We start from the raw sequence: 20,771 nt of genomic DNA on the forward strand, positions 1-20,771 counted from the left end.
ATACATATTTAATGTCTATGATTTTTTTCTATTGTTACATTCCTTACTGGACAGTGATCATTGGTATGACATGAGGTTTCAGAGCTACAGGACAAATCAGACAGATTTCCCCTAAGTATCAGTTTTTGTCTGCAAGCTTTAAAGTGTTGAATTATTTATCCTTACATTACAACATATTTTCATAAAAATTCAATCTTAAAGACCATCTAGACTTCAGACATTTCTTGCTTCAATGAATATGTTTCTCCAACTTCTGGGTCTCGTTTTCCATAGAGAATGCACCAGAGAAAAGGCAAAAAAACATTAAACCAGACAAGCCTATGTATAAAGGGTGGAAAGTTTCTGAGGAGTCTGGGCACCTGGTCTTGGGACTCCAGATTTGCACCATATTCTTCACACCTTGCACGTTCTACTGGGCACTGTCTTGGTAGCTTGGTTTGTACCTGCAAAGACGATTTGAGGCTATTTATCGGAGAAACAAACAGGGCAGTGGGGACCAGTGTGTTTCCCCCTTACTCTTCCATATCTGAGTCCTTTGCCAGACCCCTTTTCTCAGTCAATGTGACACAACCTATCAAAGGGAAGCAAATTCAGCAGACACAGCCGTCACCCCACCTCTTGACATTGGTCACAGATAGGTTTACCTGTGCATTTTTGTCAATTGTTTCCTTATGCAGGAAGTCGGGTGGGGCCAGAAACTTGACTGCTGAGAACTGCCAGCCCTCAAAGTAAATACTGTTTTGAATGGAGTTACTGGGAACCTCCAAACTGGTTCTAAACTTTAGGAAAGTACCAGAACACTCAGATAGCCAGGTTGCGGTTAATGTTAGTCATCCCCCGCATCTGTAACCCCACTTAGGAGCCTTGAAACGCTAGTTGCCCTCAAGTAATGTAAAACTGACTTCTCACAAAGACACAGCAGCAGGGTTTCAGAAATTATTTAATAAAGTCGGTGACCCCAGGCTTGTGATGTCTGGATTTGGAATTCAGAGTTTTTTTTCCTACCGAAAAGGTCAGCTCGTCATTCCTCCCGGAATCATCGGGCGATATCGGGATTCTTGGAGACTAAGGCCCAGGCAGACAACACCCTCTACCCGGTTGCCGTCCTGCATCCTTCCTCTTTCTGGAGCCCAGCGCCCTCAGGCCCCGCCTCCCAGGGAGGCGTGGCTCAGCAAGGAGACCCCGGTGGGGGCGGGGCCGCAGGGGGCGCCGCTGACGCGTCGCTGCTAGGACGAGTGACGCGGCGCCAGCCAGGCCTCAGCCCGGCTCCCGCCGCCCGCCCCGGCTGGACCGGCCCGCCCCTCGCTCCACGCCCGGCCTCCCGCGCGCCCTGTCAGACTGTGGCGGCCACTGCAGCTCCGTGAGGCGACTGGCGCGCTCACCCACGTCTCTGCCGGCCCGCCGCCCGTCCCACTCCGCCTTCCTCTCCGCTGCCCGCTCACCCGCCCGCGGCGACATGGCTCACGCGCCCGTTAGCTGCCCGATCTCCCGGATCTCCGGGGACAGCGAGATGGGCAAGCCCAGGAAGGTGGCGCTCATCACGGGCATCACTGGCCAGGTGAGTGCGGGGCGGGGGGGACGAGCGGCCTGTGGCCCCGGGGCACGTGGGCCGCGTCCCCGCGCAGGGCGGCCGAGGCTCGGGGTACTGCGCTCGGCGTGTCCCGGAAGGTGTGTGCGGCCGCGGGGGTGAGCCGGCTTCAGCCCGGGCAGCGTGGCACTCTGCTCGCTCTGGTTGTGAGCTCTTGTTGCGCACAGGACCGCTCTGTCTCACCTGTCCTCTGGGTGACCGTGGCGTTTCTTCCACGGAGCCCAAGAGAGGGCTTGGAAGGAATATCGTACTTTGCAGAGCCTGGTGCCAGGAAAGAAAAGAGCCAGTGTGATCTGTCAATGTGCGTGGAGTCACTTCGCTCACCCTCGCTCACCTGTTCATCTGCCCTGTTTGGGACTCCAGCGGCTGCTGTGGTTTGGTTACCCCTTACCAGCAGAGTTCCGGGTGGAGAAGAGATAATAGGAGTTACAGATCATTTTTATTCGTCATGTTTACACCCTTTGCCCTCCTCCATACAAACTTGTGAGAGGCATGTTTTCACACATTTTGGGGGCGTATCTTGACAGACTGGTCCCAAAGTTTCTAATTCTAGAGACTAGCGTTTCTAATTCCAAAGACATGAACTCCTTGGGCAAGGTATTTAGGTTGTGCTGCCTTGAATGTTGGGAGCCATGTGGAATGCTGAACATGGCTAATTTATGGTAGTCATCTCCTAGAGGTGTTGCAACAGGTAGGGCCAACCTCTGCCTTATCAATCGGCGCAGTGTGAGATTCAGCGGTGTGGAAGTAATGTCTTCCGATGACGGTCAAAGTAATACTAAAACAAAGATGATAATAACAGCTAGTAGGCGACATACATATTACATATATACACACATACATACATACATACATACAAAGATGATAATAACAGCTAATAGGCGACATGCATATTACATATACGTACATACATACAAGATGATAATGACAGCTAATAGGCTACATACATATTACATATACATACATACATACATACATCTACATACATGTTATATCGTCCTCACTTGGTTAACACTCAGTATTAGTTTCCACAACAAAGTCCTTATTTCCGTTTTTAGATGTACAATTTGAGGCCTAGGAGTTGGAATTTTCTGAGGCCCAACAGGTAAGAAGTGTCTCGTTGGGACTGCACCTGGTCTCAAAGGTCTCTAGTATTACGAGGGAGCAGATACACAGTCCCCTAACATTAGACTGTTTCTATACTGGATACTGATTATTTTTTCAGTTCTTATTTCGTCCCATTTAAAGTACTTACAATGAATAAATGTTTAGTAAGATAGAAGGGTGGGAAAGGATCAAAGGTTGAGGAAGAAAACCAAGTCTGGGGACACCCCCCCCCCCAAGAGATGCTCTGCTCTTGAACTGTCCCCGGAGATGCCCTCTCTCTTTTTTAATGCTAGAGATCTCTTGCAGATGGTCCTCTTTCCTCAAGTTCTCAGACTGATGCTTAAGTATGAATATTGAAGCTCAGATGCTTATTACATTCAGTAGACTGTTTTAGCATTGTTAATATGCTGTGTGCCATATTAGTATAGCTTATATCAATTTAAGTGGCCAGCATTTTGAATCAGTGCAGCTTAGAAGTGGAATCCTATTAAACAGTTGAAAACTGTTGTTTGGTAGATTCTTCATGGAGAGGAAGGCTTGGCAGTCATGTCCTGTGGTCCCATCCCCCTCCTCCCTTCCAAGCAAGAGTTGTCCCGAAGCGCTATGTTCAGTATATCACTTCCTGACCAGAAGTTTTTGGTTTCTCACTTCATTTCAAACTCCAAACACCTGCTTTGCTCTCAGTTTCGAAAATCAGATCCTTCTGAGTTCTGTTCTACTGCCCATCACTCCCCTGCCACATATCTCTGCATTCTATTTTTCTTGCTTGCTTGCTGGTATTGCCTAGGTGTCCTGGCCTACCTGCAGCACTATACTAAATTCCGTAGCTGCCGCTTTTTGCTGATGAACTGAATTGCTCTTCTGTTCCTTTGGCATAATTTCTAGGAGAGTAACTCTCACCTTGGGTTCCAAGGAGTCTCGAAGGACTGTGACATTAATCCAAGGATCCATGCCTTATTGTACATCTTCTTAATAATATTGGCTGGGAACTTACTGAGCTACCCACCCACTCTTGTAGGCATTCTATATATCCTCATCCAAGAGACAGGAGTGCTTGTATTTGACTGGTTTGCTGGTACTGAGTCCAGGAAGACTTGGAAGTAGTGTTTTTATGCTCCCTCCTCAGTAGTTTCTCCTGGGGTTTTATACCTAATCAAGTGAGATTCTGTCCTTTTGGTCATATACCCAGTGAACATGAGTGCTGAACTCTTCCAGAGACACTCCATTGCTCTAAGCTACCTTGTTATATTATCTTTAGTTGGCCACATACATTTACATTTTGTGGCGTTGTATGTGGTAGTTAAGTCAAGTGGCCTTGCCCTGGCACTTAGGGTTTCATGTAAAGGTCTTGAATGGGTCCCAGATTCCTACTTGAGTAATGCGGACAGGCAAGGTGTCTTGTTGGCTCTCTACTTGTAGTCTTACTCTCCAGCTTCTTATGCTAGCTCTCCCCTGCTGTCTATTCATGACTCAGTTATAGCTATGTCTCCTTTTCCAAGGTATGTACCTTATTGTATCTCCTTCAGAGAAAGCCACGCTCTGGGTTTTGCATTGCTGTTCAGGCTCCCTGCCAGCCATTTCCAGTGCTTGCCACCATTGTCTAACAATGTTTGCTGTCCTCGATTGTGCTCAAGGAAATGATCTTGCTGTTCTTTGAGTATCATTGCCTTCTACCTCATTGGAGCCATTATTTGAAGGTGAATGAGTAAGTCCTACTCTTTTTTTTTTAAATCTTAACTCGATGCTTCAATGTTCTCACATTAATCCTGCAAATCCTGGAGCCACGTAAGGAACTTTCTTAGTACATACTTATTCCTGTTGGTTCTGTAGATAATTTACATATTTCTGCCTGTAAACAGCTTTAAGGCAGAAATTTCATTTCCACACTATTACTGCCTACGTGGCTTTTAGTGAGCCTTGAAAAATTGTTGACTTACTTTCCCTATTAACAGAACACATCTTCACTGTGTGTCTGCACTATGCAGGCTTGTTTTGAGGCCACTGGTGGTACAAAGGTCTGTAAGTTATATTCTGTACCTACAAAGGTTTTTGAGGGGTGGAATACAATGCACATGAGAAGACAGCACCCATAAAACCCAAGATTGTAAAAGAATTTACAATATGAGTGAGTACTCCCTTGTGATGCAAGCTAGAGTTGTCTGGAAAGAGGAACCTCAGCTGAGAAAATGCCTCCATCAGATTGCTTACAGTAAGTCTATAAGGGGTTTTCTTGACTGATGATTGGTGTGGGCAGGCTGTAGGCACAGTGGGAGTGGTGCTACTCGTGGGTCAGGTGGTCCTGAGTTGTATAAGAAGGCAGGCTAAGCAAGAAAGCAGATTAAGTATCCCCCATGGCTTCTGCTTTAGTTTCTGCCACTAGGTTCCTGCCCTGACTCCCCTCAGTGATGGGGTATGACCTGAATATTGTAAGATGAAATAAACCCTCTCCTCCTCAAGTTGCTTTTGGTCATGGTGTTATTCACAGCAATATAATCCCTAACTAAGACATCCCTCCAGCTGTTCAGGAGAAGGCATTGACTACTAGAGGTAGAGGAGACTAGGTAAGCAGTAGATGCAGATGTGTAGAAAGGGGGAGTTGGGGACAGTTGGTATGTTTCCAAAAAAATTTCACCACTTATAAAATTACACAACTTCTAAAAAAAGATTTCTTTACTTTTCTTTTCTCTTTTAGTTTTTGGCATAGTGGGTAGAACCCAAGGCCTCATGCAGTAGCACAGACTTTATTACTAAACTGCTTTGCCCTGTCACTTTCAAGAATATTTTGAGGTGATTTCAATAAAATCTACATCATTGGCCCCATCAGGCAAAAGGATGAACTGAGGCTGCAGGTTGGTTCTAATGATACGTGGTTAGTAGGCATGAAGCCCTGGCTTTAATCTTGTGCATTGGAAAATAAACAGATAAGCACCTTTAGAATCAAATAAAAAGACTAGGAACCTTCAGGAGGATGACGCAAATAATATGCCTAATCCAGGCTTGAGGACAGTTGTAAAATTTATCTTTGAGCTTTTTGAAAGTCACTTCAGAACTGATAGGCAAGTGATCTGATGATATCATGTTCTTAGTTTGTTTCCTCTTCAAAGTCTGTTGCTTCCAGGCTGACCCCAAGCTCTTATGTTCTCCTGCTGCAGCCCTACTGGCAGTGTTGTGACTTCAGGCATGTGCTACTATGTCTGGCATAGTAGACAATCTTTTATTTATTTAATTAAGATCATTTATTATTATTTTATGTTCTTGTATGATTTTCATGTACACTACATATGTTCAGGAGCTACAGAGGCCAGAGAAGGCATTAGATGCCCTGGAACCTAGCGTTATAAGTGGTTGCAAGACCCCATGTGTGTGTTAGAACTGCAGGAGCAGTAACACTGAGTCACCTTCTCTTAACTTGTAGTAGCTTTTAGAAGAAGATAGAAATGCCTTCTGACAAGACTCTTTATAACTCTCGAAGGGACAGTAAAAGCACTTTTTGCTTGAGACTTAGAGGACTGAGTGGCTCAGATATAAGTAGATTATCCCCTTTCAAATGTCTGTTGTCTTAGGCAGTTCCCTGCCAGAGAGCAGCAAGTAGAACGTCACTATGTTGTTCTTGGGGAGAGAGAGCCTTATCCTATGAATAGCAGCGTGATTAATAGTAATTCTATCATTGGTGTTTAAATATAAAAGCATGCTGAGGTTCCTTATGCGTAGTAGCAAGCCTCTGAGAGTTTAAGGAGGTGATTGAGGTCTGGCTAAGCCTTGAGAGGAATACTAATTCAAGGTTCCAGAAATCCATATTGTGAAGCACTGAAGACAGAACATGTGTCTCAGCTACTTTTCTGTTGTGATAAAACACTATGACCAAAGCATCATAAGAAAGGATTTAATCTGTGGCCTATAGCTTCAGAGGGTCAGAGTCCATGGTGGCAGAGTAAAGACATGGTGGCAGGAACACTTAGGAGCTCACATTTGATCAGTTAAGTTGGAAGTTGGGAGGGACGGGCTGGGAGGAGGGAGGAAGAAAGAGAGAGAAAAGCAGAGAATTTTGAAGCCTCAAAGCCTGTCCCCAGAGATACATCTCCTCCGCCAGTGAGGTCACACCTTCTAATCCTAACTAGTTGTGCCAGTTGTGGACCAAGGATTAAAACATATATGCCTATGTGGGCCATTCTTATTCACTGTTTTTAAACAGTAGACTACCTAGTCAAGGTCAAGAGCTGGAAACCTGTCTGTACAATGATGGCAGGAAATATAGGTGAGTGTTGCATTGATGGAGTAGGCTGCTTGACATAAAGTTAGGTTATTCAAGCCAAAATGTATTGGATGGCCTTGATTTCTATTTTCAGTAATTTCCTAATTTCCTGTGGGCAGTTGGTTGAGTATAGGCAAGAAATTGTTAGGGTACAGAGGAGAATTGGATAGCACAAAACTAATGAACAAGTTCTCATTTAGGGAAAAATGACATAACTTAATGGACTTACACACATTTAAGGGTAAAATAACGTGCCTAGTTTTATATGTATGTTAACTAACTTCAGAATTAATCCCCGCTTCCACAGGGCTGAGGATGTAACTCATTTGGAAGAGTATTTGCTTAGCATGCAAGGAACCCTGGGTTTAATTTCTAGATGGCTCATGTCTATAATCCTTTCACTTGAGAGATGGAGGCAGGAGGACCATAAGATCAAGGTCATCCTTGCCTACATAATGGTGAGTTCAAGGCTGGTCTGAGTCACACGAGATCCTGTCTACACATAATACAAAATTCCCTTGGTTTACATACTGGGACTGTAGATCTAAAGTTAAATTATTACAGTCACAGTATAGGGAAGGAGACAGAGATGTGACATTCATAGGCTGCCTACAAGTTGTGCTAGCACTGGGGTTTGAATCTCAGACTCCTGTATGCTAGGTTGTTGGTTTTTGCTCTCTTAAGCCTCTAACAAACATTGTTCCCCATTAATACCAAGAAAGAGATACTGTTATGAGCTACAGAAATCAGAGTGAAGAGTTGTATTACTAAAATGTATATTACAACATTTTACAAATTTGTTGTGAATGTTGCAGTCCCCTTGTTTTCAAGCTTTACTTTTGACCTATTCACTTTTTTGAAAAAAAAAAAACTTCTTTCTCTTAAATATCTAAGCACTAATTTAGGGTCCCCTTTGTGACTGAATTATCTTTTCTTATAGAAGAGGTTATATTTTCGTATTTTGGGCCAAAATTATCTCAGGGTCTGTATCTCGAGGCCTGTAGGTCAAAGACAAGCCTGGTTGGAGTTTGAAAGATAGTGAAAGCCACCCAGTGAGGATGAGACAGGAGAATCTAGGTAGATGCCCCTCCAGCCAGAGGGAGTGCTTGACTGTCTCTCATTGGCTGGAAGTACCTCCACATCACAGGATGTCACTTAATCTATATAAGCTGATGCTCACAGTAATAAACTGAGTTTCTTTTTTGACTTGACTCCCTATCATTGGATCTGATTGTCCTGCATTGTGGGGCTGCAGAATGGGCGGATAGTGTACTCACCTCTCCCTGGGGAATTAGGCTAAGGAGGCCTAGCACTAGTGCAGATATTTTATGATTTATTATAGAAGTTGTTAGTAATAATGATTAATTGTGTCAGGTACTGGGATTATAGATAGATAATAGGTAACAATAGTTTAAAGTTGCCATTTATGATATTGATGTACTAGCAGTAAAGGTAATAAATATGATTATAATAATCAATGTGTGTTGAACATTTACTTTGTGCCAGGTACTGTTGAAAGTGCTCTACATTTTGATCAAAGTGCATTACTTGTTGAAGCAACAGAACACTTACTAAGAGGCACAGAGTTTTGTCCGAATGTCACTGAGTCAGTTTACAAAGTCAGATTTCAAGTAGAAATCTCAATACTTCTATTTTCTGCTAGGTTTAGAATTATTATTAGTAAATAAATTCTAAGTGTAGATAACTAAATTGCAAAATTGTATATCAAATTTATATATTTTCAAATCTCCTTTTGAGATTGAGTTTTGTGTAGTTCAGGCTTGCCTCAAACTTACTGTGTAGCCAAGGAGGACATTGAATTCCTCATGCTCCTGTATCTAGTTCCACTTTCCTTTCCCAGTACTGCACTGCATATCTGGTCTATGGTTTATGTAGTGCTAGAGCTTACTCTGCATTCTAGGCAAACACTCTAATGGACTAAGCTACATTCCCATTCTCCAAGAGTCTTTATCATGTATAGACTGGCAGATTCTAGTAACTAAATAAACCTGTTCATTTATTGGATTATATGTCTCCATTTAATTTTATTTGTGGATAATTTATTGCACAGATACTTGAGTTATGTGAGTTAATTCTTTGGAATGAACATGTTGATAACAAACTCTGAAGATGGAGACTGTTGCAGAGTGGAATAGAATGAGTTGGTTTTCAAGACCAACTTGAATCTGAATTGCTGTGTTACTAATTCTAGGCTACACGGCTTTGGTAAGTTTGCTACATAGTAAGGGTCTTTGCTTTATCTTTCATCTCAGAGATAACAATAACTGTTTTCTCAAATTTTAGAAAAGGAAGCTTAATGGACAGGTAATGGCAGTAAGTCTTGCTTTTCATGAGGAATGCATAACCAGAAGAGAAAGAAGATAACTAGCCAGCTGACTTGTGTCCAGTGTGTCTTGTGGAATGAACGTGCAAAGCAGATCTTGTCTTATCTTCTTATAAGAGGATTGTGAACAGTAACTTCCACTCTAAATCTTATTGATGGGATTTGCAGTCCTCAGATGAAAGTTTTATTATAATTGGAGATGAAAGAGATATCTTCTGCATTGTCCTGTTTTATCAAAGACTGCTATGTGTCTTTACATTACATGTCATGAAGTGCTGTGTATGGAGGGTCAGAGGCTGGGTTTTAACTCCAGCTAATTGTGTGGCCTTACCATTTCCTGAGTTAGTTTCTTAGCTTGCAATGTGAAAGGTTACCATGTGTTTCTAGACTGTAGTATAAAGTGCTGTGACTTTACCATTGTATACTGACTACAGTTTTGTGTAAAATAAAAAAAAAATAGGTGTTTTTATATTTAGCAGCACAATCATTTTGTATCAGTTTCAAAGATATGGCCAACAGGAGAATTTTAAAAATGGAACCAGTGAACTATTTATTGCATTTATACTTAAATGTATAAACTAAGAAGAAACACATACGGATTGTATTTGGCCAGAATTTGTTAGTGAGAGCCAAATGAAAAATCTGAGCTGTTATCTTTGTAGAATATGCCAAATAAACAAGTGTGTGTGTTTTGCAGGGGGAGGGTAAAAGAGGATCTTCAAAATTCCTGTTATCTCTTTTTTCTATGAATTATTAAAAATATATAAATATTTTTGAACCTCAAGTTATTATAGTTGAGAGTTTTAGTACATATTTATAGAGGTGTACTGTGTATAGAGCTAGGTGCTGGGGATGTGGCAATGGACAAAATAAGTGTGGCTTTATTTTCAAGGACTTGATAGACTTATCCCCGGGGTAGCTGTGAGGTGAATAATTTTATTGCCATGCTAGTAAGAAATTAATTATTGTGTTACAAGAAGACCTGTCCTTAAACATCTTTTAAAATACCATTAATGCAAAAGGTTAATTGAGATCTCCCCTGAGGTCTTCAACTGAAAGTCCATTTTACTTTTTCTTCTTTAAAGAAGGCTTTCATTAAGTTGCCCAGGTGAGCCTTTAACCTGCTGTTTTCCTCCTCTCCCTCCTCAGTGGTTGGAATCATAGACTTTCAGCAGCAGGCATGGCTGAATCAAGCATCTTTCACCAAGGAAATTTATGATTATAATGCCATGTTTGAGAAAGAATTTATTGTGAAGGGTTGGGGAACTGGTTAGAGCACATACTGTTCCCAGCATCCATGTCAGGAAGCTCACAAATGCCTGTAACTGCTGTTCTAAGGCATTTGACATCCTTTTCTGAGGGACACTCACAAGTACAGAACTATATAATGGACACACACACTCACACACATACACATAATTTAAAAAAAAAAGTAAACCCAAGGTCTCAGTGAGTTTGCCCAAGTGACCCTGAATGCTGGGCTTGGGTGGTTCTGCTCCTCCTGAGCACATGATTACAGGAGCGTGGCACCATGTCCAGTGTGAAGATGTGCCTGCCACTGAGTGATGACCTGTGTGCTGCTTTCTTTTTCCTTTAGAATCAGGAATATTTTGCTTAGGTAAGTAGTTAAAGATATTACTGGTTTTATTCTTATTTCCCATTCATAACAGTGATTTCCATTGGAGGTCTTTTCCATTACTTGATCACATGCACTTATGTATAGGACACAAGTGTGCATAAATTGAATGGCATACATGGATTTTAAGCCAAGTGAAAAGCATTTAGTGACTTGCCATCTTGTGGCTACAGAATTTAAAGGCCACATTCACTGATGGGTTATAACTAATTATTTTGTTGTTTTTGAAAGGCCTAGAAAGGCAGACAGAAGGGCTTAACTTGATGACATAAGCAATACACTGTCAGAGACACATACAACAAACAGAACTTAGTCCTGGCTCAGGTTGAAATCTAGGTTCAAATCCCGTTTTCAAGAACATGTTCAGTAAAGAAAGTGTACCACCTTCATGGTGTTCCTAGTCAACCTAATTGGTCTCCTGAATGATTCATTTCCTCATTTTTAAGATGGGACTAAATGTATCCACATCACTAACTGATGCACGTACTAGAAATGTTGATTATTAATGATTATATATACATTTATGAAACTTTATGAAATGGCAAATTTTAACTTTATAAGTTCTCAAGATAGGATTGAGAGGATGGAGAAGTATTTGAAATGCATTTTAGGATATAGTTTGCAGAATGAATTTGAAAATAATAAACTAATGGAGGCAGGAATGTCAGCTCTTGAATTACAAGGAGAACAAACCTAATTGTAAAAGGAAGGGAATGGGGTACAGCAGTATTTTGTGATGAGCTATGTGTAGGAACCTTAGAAATGGAAGATTTACTGACTTCAAGACAAGTCTGGAGACTAACTATATGGATGGCAGTCTGTTTGTGTGTGTTTGTGTGTGTGTACAGACTTTGTCTTCGGCAAACCAATAAACAGTTTTTGCGCCAAATCTTGTCACTTTCCTTAAGTAGCTCAACTGTACATGTAAACCTGCATGTTGAAATGACTGCTTTCCAGAATATCACTTTGGTATTAAATTGTATAGAAGGGTGTCTTACAGGAGTAGCATTTGATGATTTTATACACAGAGGCTTTCTTTGCTGAAAGATGTTTATCTCATTTTTCCTTTGAGCTGTTTAGATGATGCTTTTGAAAAGTTACTCTGTGTGTATTTGAGAGGAATCCTTTTTCAGACCTTCATATTAATTGTTTTTAACTTTAAGCTGAAAAACTATTTTAATATTTATATCCATAAACTATATTTAGAAAATTTACTCTCAAAGTGTGATATAAATTCTTGTGCATTAGGATTGATTGCAGTGTGAATGAGTTGCTTGATTATATTTAACAGGAACATATTCCTTAATGCAGAATGAAAAAGCCTCTAATTTGCTACATTAGTCCTCTTTTTAAATTAAGACATAACTTTCTGTGTTTCTTAGATGCATACTCAGGCTGAATAGCCTTTTACAAAATAGTTTTTATTTTTAGACTGTATTTATTCACTTTTAAACAGTTATTTAATTATAACTGTATTGATGGGTGTTGTGTAAACATGGCTCACATATGGAAGTCAGAGGACAACTTGGGGAAGTAGAATCTGCCCTTTCATTCTGTGGGACTTGGGGGTTGAACCCAGGTTGACAGACTTGGTGATAAACACCTTTACTCATTGAGCCATCTCACCAGTCCAAAATTTATACACTTTTTAAACCATAATACATTGGAATTTTGTAGGTATATTCAGGTGCCAGTTGAATTTTTCACTTATCAATATTGATAAATGTAGGTCCCTTTATCGACTTATAGTGAACTCTTTTAACATGTATTCATGGTTGGAAGAGACCCGTAGGTCAAAACGCAAATATGGAAAATGCTTCTGTTTGAGTGGAGTTATTCAAAGGGGAAGAGTTAACAGGAACCTTGCTTGTCGAAGAGTTGTTGAAATTCTGATTTTTTTTTTCACAATTGCAGACTAACAAGGTAACCTACAGTTCTATGCATGATGACAGAAGACATTAGAGTCAGGGACAAATGACATTATTTTTTTTATCACCCTCTAGGTAGTATGAATTCATATCTGTGCAATTGTTTCCATACCATTCTCCTGCTTTGAGACCTGTCAGGGTGGCATGGTGCGCTTAGATGCAGTGCCTGTTCTTAGGTTATGCACCACAGTTGAGAAAAATCTGAGGTTAGGAAACTCCCAATTATATGATTATTATTGATATGGAATCTTGTGTTTCCCAGACGGATCTTGAACTAGTAGAAACAAGTGACTCTGTGTATCTTGAGTTACTTGTATGTGCTTCCATGCCCAGCTAGAAAACCCTAATCTTTTACAGGGAGTCTGCTAGTTTGCTGCTTTTTTTTTTTTTTTTTTTTTTTTTTTTTTGTCAACTTGGGAGAAGGAACCTCGATTGAGAAAAATACCACAATCAGGTTTGCCTGTAAACAATTCTGTGGGTATTTTTTTGGTTGATGATTTGTGTGGGAGGGCCTAGCCTGGTGGCGGGTGGCTGGGTTTTATTAAAAAACAGGCTGAGCAAGTCACAAAGAACAAGTCAGTAAGCAGCATTCCTCCTTCCTGCTTCCAGGTTCTTGCCCTGCCTCCTTTTCATGATGGACTGTAAGATGAAATAACCGCCCCTCCTTCTCATGTTGCTTTACGTCATGGTGTTTTATCGCAGCAACAGAAAACAGACAGCCAGTAAATCTGCTCAGTCTTTGCCCAAGGGAAACATTAACTTTATTGTTTTAGATAGAAAAGAAATCTCTCTGCTTCAGAGACAGACACTGACTCTATCTTAAAGGCCATCAACTTTATAAGTGTTCTTGAAAAGATGGCGCAGAACAAAAGTGACCAGTACTCTTGCTTATGAGACATACAGAGGAGATTGCCCTTTCTCCTGCCTAGTTTTATGCCATTTTGACGCATCTGAAAGAAGGGGACCTCAACTGAGAAAATACTTCCGTAGGATCCAGCAGTAAGGCATTTTCTTAATTAGTGATTAATGGGGAGGGCCCATCCATTGTGGGTGGTGCTATCCCTGCACTGGTGTTCTGGGTTCTATAAGAAAGCAGACTGAGCAAGTCATAGGGAGTAAGCCATAAGCAGCACCCCTCCATGGCCTCTGCACCAGAACCTGGCTCCAGGTTCTTGCCCTGCCTGAGTTCTGTCCTGGTTTCCTTCAGTCATGGCTTAAAATGTGGAAGTGTGAGCCAAATAAACTCTTTCCTCCTCAAGTTGCTTTTGGTCATGGTGTTTCATCATTGTAATAGAAACTCTAAGTATGATACCCTTGAAGAACTGCCTCCTCTGACTCATTGTGGAACAGCGATTCCTAACTTAACAGTGAAACACAGCTCTTTATGGGTCTCTGTAGGGCACTTGAGCTTCTCTTTGATGCTTTCTTTTAAGAACAGAATGCTAAGATCTGGGCTTTGGTGATTAGTGCTTCTTTTTTCTTCTTGGTGCTGGTGACTGCCCTCAGGGCCTTGCACATGTAAGGGATGCTCTGCTATGTTGAGGCTGCCCTCAATCCAGATACTTAGTGTGGACTGGATGTACATTTTTATCTATGTAGAAGAGTGGATACTAAACTATGTATTCCTGTGATGAAATATTTACTGTTTAATCTGATGTCTTAGTCTCTGTGGCACAAAGAACCCTCTTACAGAAAAGTCTTTGTCATCACTTTCCTTGAATTATCTTGTTAGGTAATATCAGCTAAGGCTTAGATATAGTCTCTTATCTTTGACCCTGGAAGAGAGAAAGCATGCTATCAAATGTTTCAAATGTATTCACCAAATAATTTCTCTTGCTACTTAAAAAAATGTCTATTTTCATTTTATGTGTATGATTGTTTTGCCTGCATGCATGTCTGGGTATCGCATGCATGCCTGATATCTTCAGAGGCCAGAAGGGTTAGTGGAGTTACAGTAGCTGATAGGCAGTATGTGGATGCTGGGTATCTTCTGGGTCCTTTGCACGATCAAGAAGTTCTCTAAACCACTGTGTCACCTCTCCAGTCCCTCTTGTTTGTTTTTTGGAAGCATTATCTAATTTAAACTTTTTTTCTTAATTTTTGATGTCATTGATAGTATTTTTGAGGATGTTTGTCTTGTATTTACTCTATGCAAATATTTTCTGCCTTCAATGTAAAAAACAGATCTTTCCAGATTTTTCTAAGGGTCCTTTAAATTATGTTTTGATCTTTATGAGTTTTGATGTTGACTTTGGAATGTAGTCTAGAAACATTCCAGTATAGTCTAGCCACACATTTTATTAAAGGGAGTTTGCTATGGGTACCATGGGATGTTTTTCTAGGGCTAGGGATGTGGCTCAGTGGTAGAGTATTGCCTGGCATGAGTGAGGCCCTGGATTGAATTTATACAGAGTCACCAGAGAAACTTCTCCCAAATGAACAAAATAAAGCCAAAGTAAAGGCATTTTAAAATTCTCTCCTTTTAAGTAGGACCTCCTAGAAAGGAGTAAGAAAGATTGTGAAGGGAGAGTCAAAAGAACTCTATTTCTATTGCTATAGCACAACGTGAGACCAGATACATTTCTAAAGGAAAAGGTTTATTTTGCTCTATAGTTTTATGTGCATATAAATATAATATAAATATATAATATATTATATAATACATATAAATAATAATATAAATAAATATGATATAAATATAAAGTATAGAATTTGCATTTTGTAAGGGCCATATGCTGCAGCTTTAATCCACTGAGGAAAATAAGCTTGTGTGAATAGGAGCGATCACATGGCATCTGAGGAAGCAAAAGAAAGCGTAACTGTTTATAAAAATGTGCTCTTGTAGTAACTAGTTTAGTCTCCTGAAATCAAGATGGCAACTCATCTATCATGAAGGCTGTGCCGCTACAGCCCAGACATTGCCTACTCAGCTCGACTTTCCCTACTGCCATATTGAAAAATTAGGTTCCAACATGATTTTGGGTGGCAATGAACAATAGCAGTTATGCTTTTATGTTGTAGCATGGGTAAGAACCTCATTTCTTTTGATGAATTAATAGTATTCCATTGTAAACGTGCCACATCTTGTTTATTGTCGATGGTCACGTGGATTGTTGTGTGTGAACCTGTTGGCCCTCAGGAATAATGATGCAATGAACATTCCTGTAGATTACCTCTTTGAGCACCTGCTTTCAGTTCTTGTTGGTATTTTATCTGTGAAAGAACTTCAAGACAGAGTTGTAAAGGAGGTTGATTTACAAGTGCTTCAGACAACATCAAGAAGCCTGTAAAGCACCTTTTGATTTGGCATCTAGGAATTTATGTGGGAATTTCAGTGGAGTTAAAGGAACAGCAGCCAGGGTACAGTCAGTGCAAGCAGATCTAGGCTCTGTTTGTTTGAGAAGGGCAGGACAGTTTTTCTTCTGTTGAGGACATTGGATTCTACCAAAGGGAGTTTTTTTTTTTTTTTTTCTTTAGTCAGGGTCTTTGTGTGTAGCCCTAGCTGATCCTGACTTCTCAATCTCTCTACTTACACTTTCTCAGTACTGGGGTTATGGGTGTATCTGGCCCTTAGGAGCACTTTGTATGTATCATGACAGGGGCTCCTCTGCCATGAGCTTGTGGTTGTTCTTCTGCTTGTGAAGCCTCTGAATTAGCAATTCAGTCTGCATGTTGGCTTTCATGGATTTCTTTTCTAATTCATTTACAGTAGATTGGTTTCTATTGCTTCCCACTGAGTTCTTTGACAGAGGTAGGGTAAAAAAGTGATGGATTATAATGTGGCTGACTGTTGTTGAGAAGGAGATCAGGAACTGGTTTTCAGATCCTTCTAGAACACACGGAAGTGGATCAGGCAACACAGAGCGGTTGGGATTTGATATATGTGGGCCAGTAAATTTCATGGGTGTGAAGTGATGATGGTCTTGGGGCCTCATGTTTCAGAAGTGATCTGTAGGACTAGGGATAAGATATTTCTTGAGACATAGGCTTTTGCATATGAGAGAATGAGAATGAAGGAATAGGAATTCTGAATGTCAAGAGCTTCTGCTTTTTATATAGGCAGGTTTTAAAAAGCTTGAGATTGATATAGTGGCCAAGAAAATAACAACTTTAGGAAGGATAGATTATTTATCTGCTGTCAGTCATTTAGTTAAAATGGCATTTTATTAACTAAATTGTAATATGGACCTGCTATCAGACATGTATATAACCACATAATCATTTTTCATTTTTTTTTCAAAGAACGGATTAAAAATATGTTGTGGATTCACCATTAAACTAAAGTTTGGGAACTGTCTCACTTGTGGTTTACTGAGAAAAAAAAGTTTAAAAAAACACTTGGTTGATTCTTAGAACTCTGATAAAGTTCCGAGTTTATCCGGAGGTAGGGTGCTTGTCTTAAATCTCTGGTGACATTGATTTAGACTACAATACAATACAGACGCTATCAGCTCATGAGTGTATGACCTAGAGTAAAGTCGAGCATGGGTACTGGGACTGTCTGAAAGGGGCACTGTTTCTACTTCATGTATAAAACTTCGTCCTTCCTGGATACCATTTGATATTGAGCACCATACACCATACACAGTGCATGGGCAGCATTAAATAGCTAACTACGTGGGTTTCATTTTTCTCCTTTGTATTGCTGGGCAGACTCTACAAGAAGGCCATAAAGCTAGTAGAGTCAGGAGCCACATTGGGTCCTTCCAATTCTGATTTTGCAGCCATGCTAAGGATATGAATATTCATGGAAGGAAAATTCAAACTACTGTGTTGTTGTCAGTATCTTGAAACTGAAATAAAGTTTTAGGGTGCTTCTAGGAAGTGACAAGTCTTGTTATTTTGACCAGAGGCTTTTGTCCCCCCCACACATTTTTTATGATGTTGATGTAGACATTCAGTTAATTTTATTACATGGTATATGTTCTGTGTATTCTGGCTTTAATATGTTTTGAAATGGAGTAGGGCAAGTATTAGAATCCCATTCCTTTTTTCAGCTTTTCAGTAGGTTACAGTATACTGCATCATATTAGTTTTACATATCTTTTCTTATCTGTTTTGCTATTTTGACTAGTTTAGGGAATTTTGAGTTATTTAAACTTGTACAGAGCTTTCTGTCCATTGAGATGACTTTTAATCTTTATTGTTGTTGAACATGTAGGTTTTAACTACTTTAAGCATAATCACAAGTTTGTACTTTTGCCAGACTTAAGAGATTTTTGACTTTAACCACTAATAACTAGAGAATTTTTTAATCTAGGCCAGGGAAATGATTGGAAGCTGTCCTGGAAACCTTAGGATACTTCCAGTGTAGGACACAGTGGTTAATAGGGTGCTTAAGGTTGAGTCTAGGAAACCTGAAATTGTGTTTTGCTCTTTGAAAAGTGCAGATCACTTGGCCTTTATGAGAGTTTTGTTTTTCCTATATCATTTCTTTAAATATACATTTCAGGAAATAAATGTAAATATATATAGGGAAGATAACTAATTTTCTTTTAGTTTTTTTAAGGTTAAAATTTATAGTATGTATAATATAATCTAAAATTTAGTAGGACATTGAGTGATGTGGATCATAGTTAATGCTTTGGTTTGTGAGAGATTTTAGGAATGAATCTTCTGATAGACCCTGAAGAAGAACTGAGTCTTTGGATCTACTGAGGAGGCAGATGAAGGCTGTCATGGTAGAGGTAGCAGTTTTGTTGCTGAAACATCATGGTCTGAGGTTGCACTTCATGTACTATAGGAAGGAAGAAGGCTTGAGGGTTACAGAGTTGAGCCCATGCAGAGCAACAGGGGTGCTGTGTAGTTCTCTCCAGGTAGAACAGCCAAGGATGCTTTGAAAGTTTATCTTTGTAATGTGGCAAGGTTGTTTTATTAAAGATTCATTTTTACTTATGCTTATGTGTGTGTATGAGTGTATGCCGGTACTTGTAGAGACTAGAAAAGGGCATCAGAACCCTGGGGCTGGGGATAGAGGTGGTGTGAGCTGAATGATGTGGGTGATGGGGATGGAACCCAGGTCTTCTTGGAGAGCAGCAGAGCTCTAACTGATGAGCTACCTCTTAGGTCTAAACTGTTACTTTAAAACTCTGTGTATGTGTATGCGTCAGCGTGCCAGTGCCAGGGCATGCATTTGGAGATCAGAGGAAACTTTATGGTGGCAATTTTCTTATTCAACCTTGATGTGGGTTCTGGGAGTCAAACTCAGATTGTCTGGCCATGTGACAATTGTTTATTTGCTTAGTCATTTTTCCAGGTCTAAAATTTAACAGTTTCTATGTTCTATTTAATTATAAGAAGATCGTGTTAAGATAATAGGCAAAGGATTTGTTTCTGCTGTTTGAACCCTTGTCCTAAGAGAAATAAATCATAAGAAAACCAGATGAATGTTTGATCCTTGACTCAGTGTTTCTGAGTGCCTTGAACAAATTTCTGAATCTCTATACACCATATTTTATCTGTGCCAGGAAGTAAATAAAACCTTATCTCTACCAGGAAGTGAAAGTATCACATGTAATTGTAATTAGAAAATAGAAACATTGTTATCTGTCATTTTGGGGTTTCTAGTGTATTAGACTTTATGCTAGCTATATGCTACCCCTTGACATCCCCTTTTTTTCTGCCGTTCACAATTACTTTTCTAAGTATGTTTGTTCAATAGTTAACTAAATACACAGATGTAGAAGCCATACCTAGATGTGACTACTTGTATTTGGTTTTTATCTGAAAATGGTCTTGGATACTAGGAACAATACTAAGGTCTTCTGCAAGAGCAACTAGTGGTCTTAACCACTGAGCCACCTCTCCCTTTTCTTTGAGCAGTTTTTCCCATTTAATGAAGTTGCTTACCATGATGGGCGTAGTGATGAATGTCTATAATCCTAACAGTTGGGGGCTGAGGCAGAAAGATCTCCAGTATGAAGCCGAATGACATTTATGTTGACATAACCTTGCTGCTTATATCAAAGTAAAACCAAGAACTCTTAGGCAGATATCTGCCATCCTTATTTCTATAGGATAAATTAGTGGAGGTAAATTGTACTTTTCTGAGATTGATACATATATTTTCTCCATGTTTGGCACTGAAAAGGAGGTCTGAGGAATTACCCGTTTTCCTCTTACTTCATATTTCACAATATGGACTCTTCATAGACCTGGGCCAAGTGCTGAGAAAAGTTTTGCACGGCTTTGTCTTGGTTGTGATTAATGGCATAGGTACATTCCCTACCATGCCTACAAATGGAGCACAGAACTGAGAAAATAAAAACTGGGGAGGCCTGCGTCAGATAGGGGCCTGGTGTTCTCTGCAACAAGGTGTGTGTGTGTGTGTGCCCCTCACACGCATGCCCCCCTCTTCTCATCCTCCATCTGTCCTAAGGGGATCTGGCCCTGACTTTTCTCCTACTTGTGTGACTCGTAAGATTCAGCTGCCATTGTGATTCAAAGGGCCATGGATCCCAAGACAGTAGTCGTCCTGTCCTATACCTCAGTCTTTCAGTTCCAGTGTGACTAATAGTCACCCACCTGCCCTTTCCGTCTAGCCCCATCATGAGTATTTTCTGCTGAGCTTAGTTTCCTCTCATTTTATCTTTGGGGATTGCCAAAATCTCATCAGAATCAGCTGTTTCTCAAGATTTGTAACTAATTCTTTTTTTTTAAAGATCAAATTAAATGTATTAAAAGTTGTTACTTCTCAAGTCAATTTAGATACTCAAAACTGTAACCAATCACCCAACAGATTTTTCCTCCTTTTTTTGTAACTAACTAAACATTGCTTTTTATAAATAGTATGTAGATTCAAATGGGAAATGGGGAGCAAAGTTCACTTTGAATAGACTTCTGTTGTTCTTGTTGTTGTTTTTTTTAATCTTTTTTTTAAAATTTACTTATTTATTTATTAAAGATTTCTGTCTCTT

General features: G+C 40.1%; 1 protein-coding gene across 1 annotated transcript in view; it reads left to right on the forward strand.

Moving 5' to 3' along the window:
* Positions 1-1,296: 1,296 nt before the first annotated feature.
* Positions 1,297-20,771, forward strand: part of Gmds (GDP-mannose 4,6-dehydratase) — a 495,612-nt gene continuing 476,137 nt past the window's right edge. Inside the window, exon 1 of the mRNA XM_050142522.1 lies at positions 1,297-1,558. Coding sequence (XP_049998479.1) covers positions 1,457-1,558 — 102 coding nt within the window. The 5' untranslated portion in view covers positions 1,297-1,456. The remainder of the gene's footprint in view (positions 1,559-20,771) is intronic.

The sequence above is a fragment of the Alexandromys fortis genome, unplaced genomic scaffold (assembly GCF_014885135.2).
Source record: "Alexandromys fortis isolate MF-2015 unplaced genomic scaffold, M_Fortis_MF-2015_v1.1 scaffold_5, whole genome shotgun sequence".
NCBI lineage: Eukaryota > Metazoa > Chordata > Mammalia > Rodentia > Cricetidae > Alexandromys > Alexandromys fortis.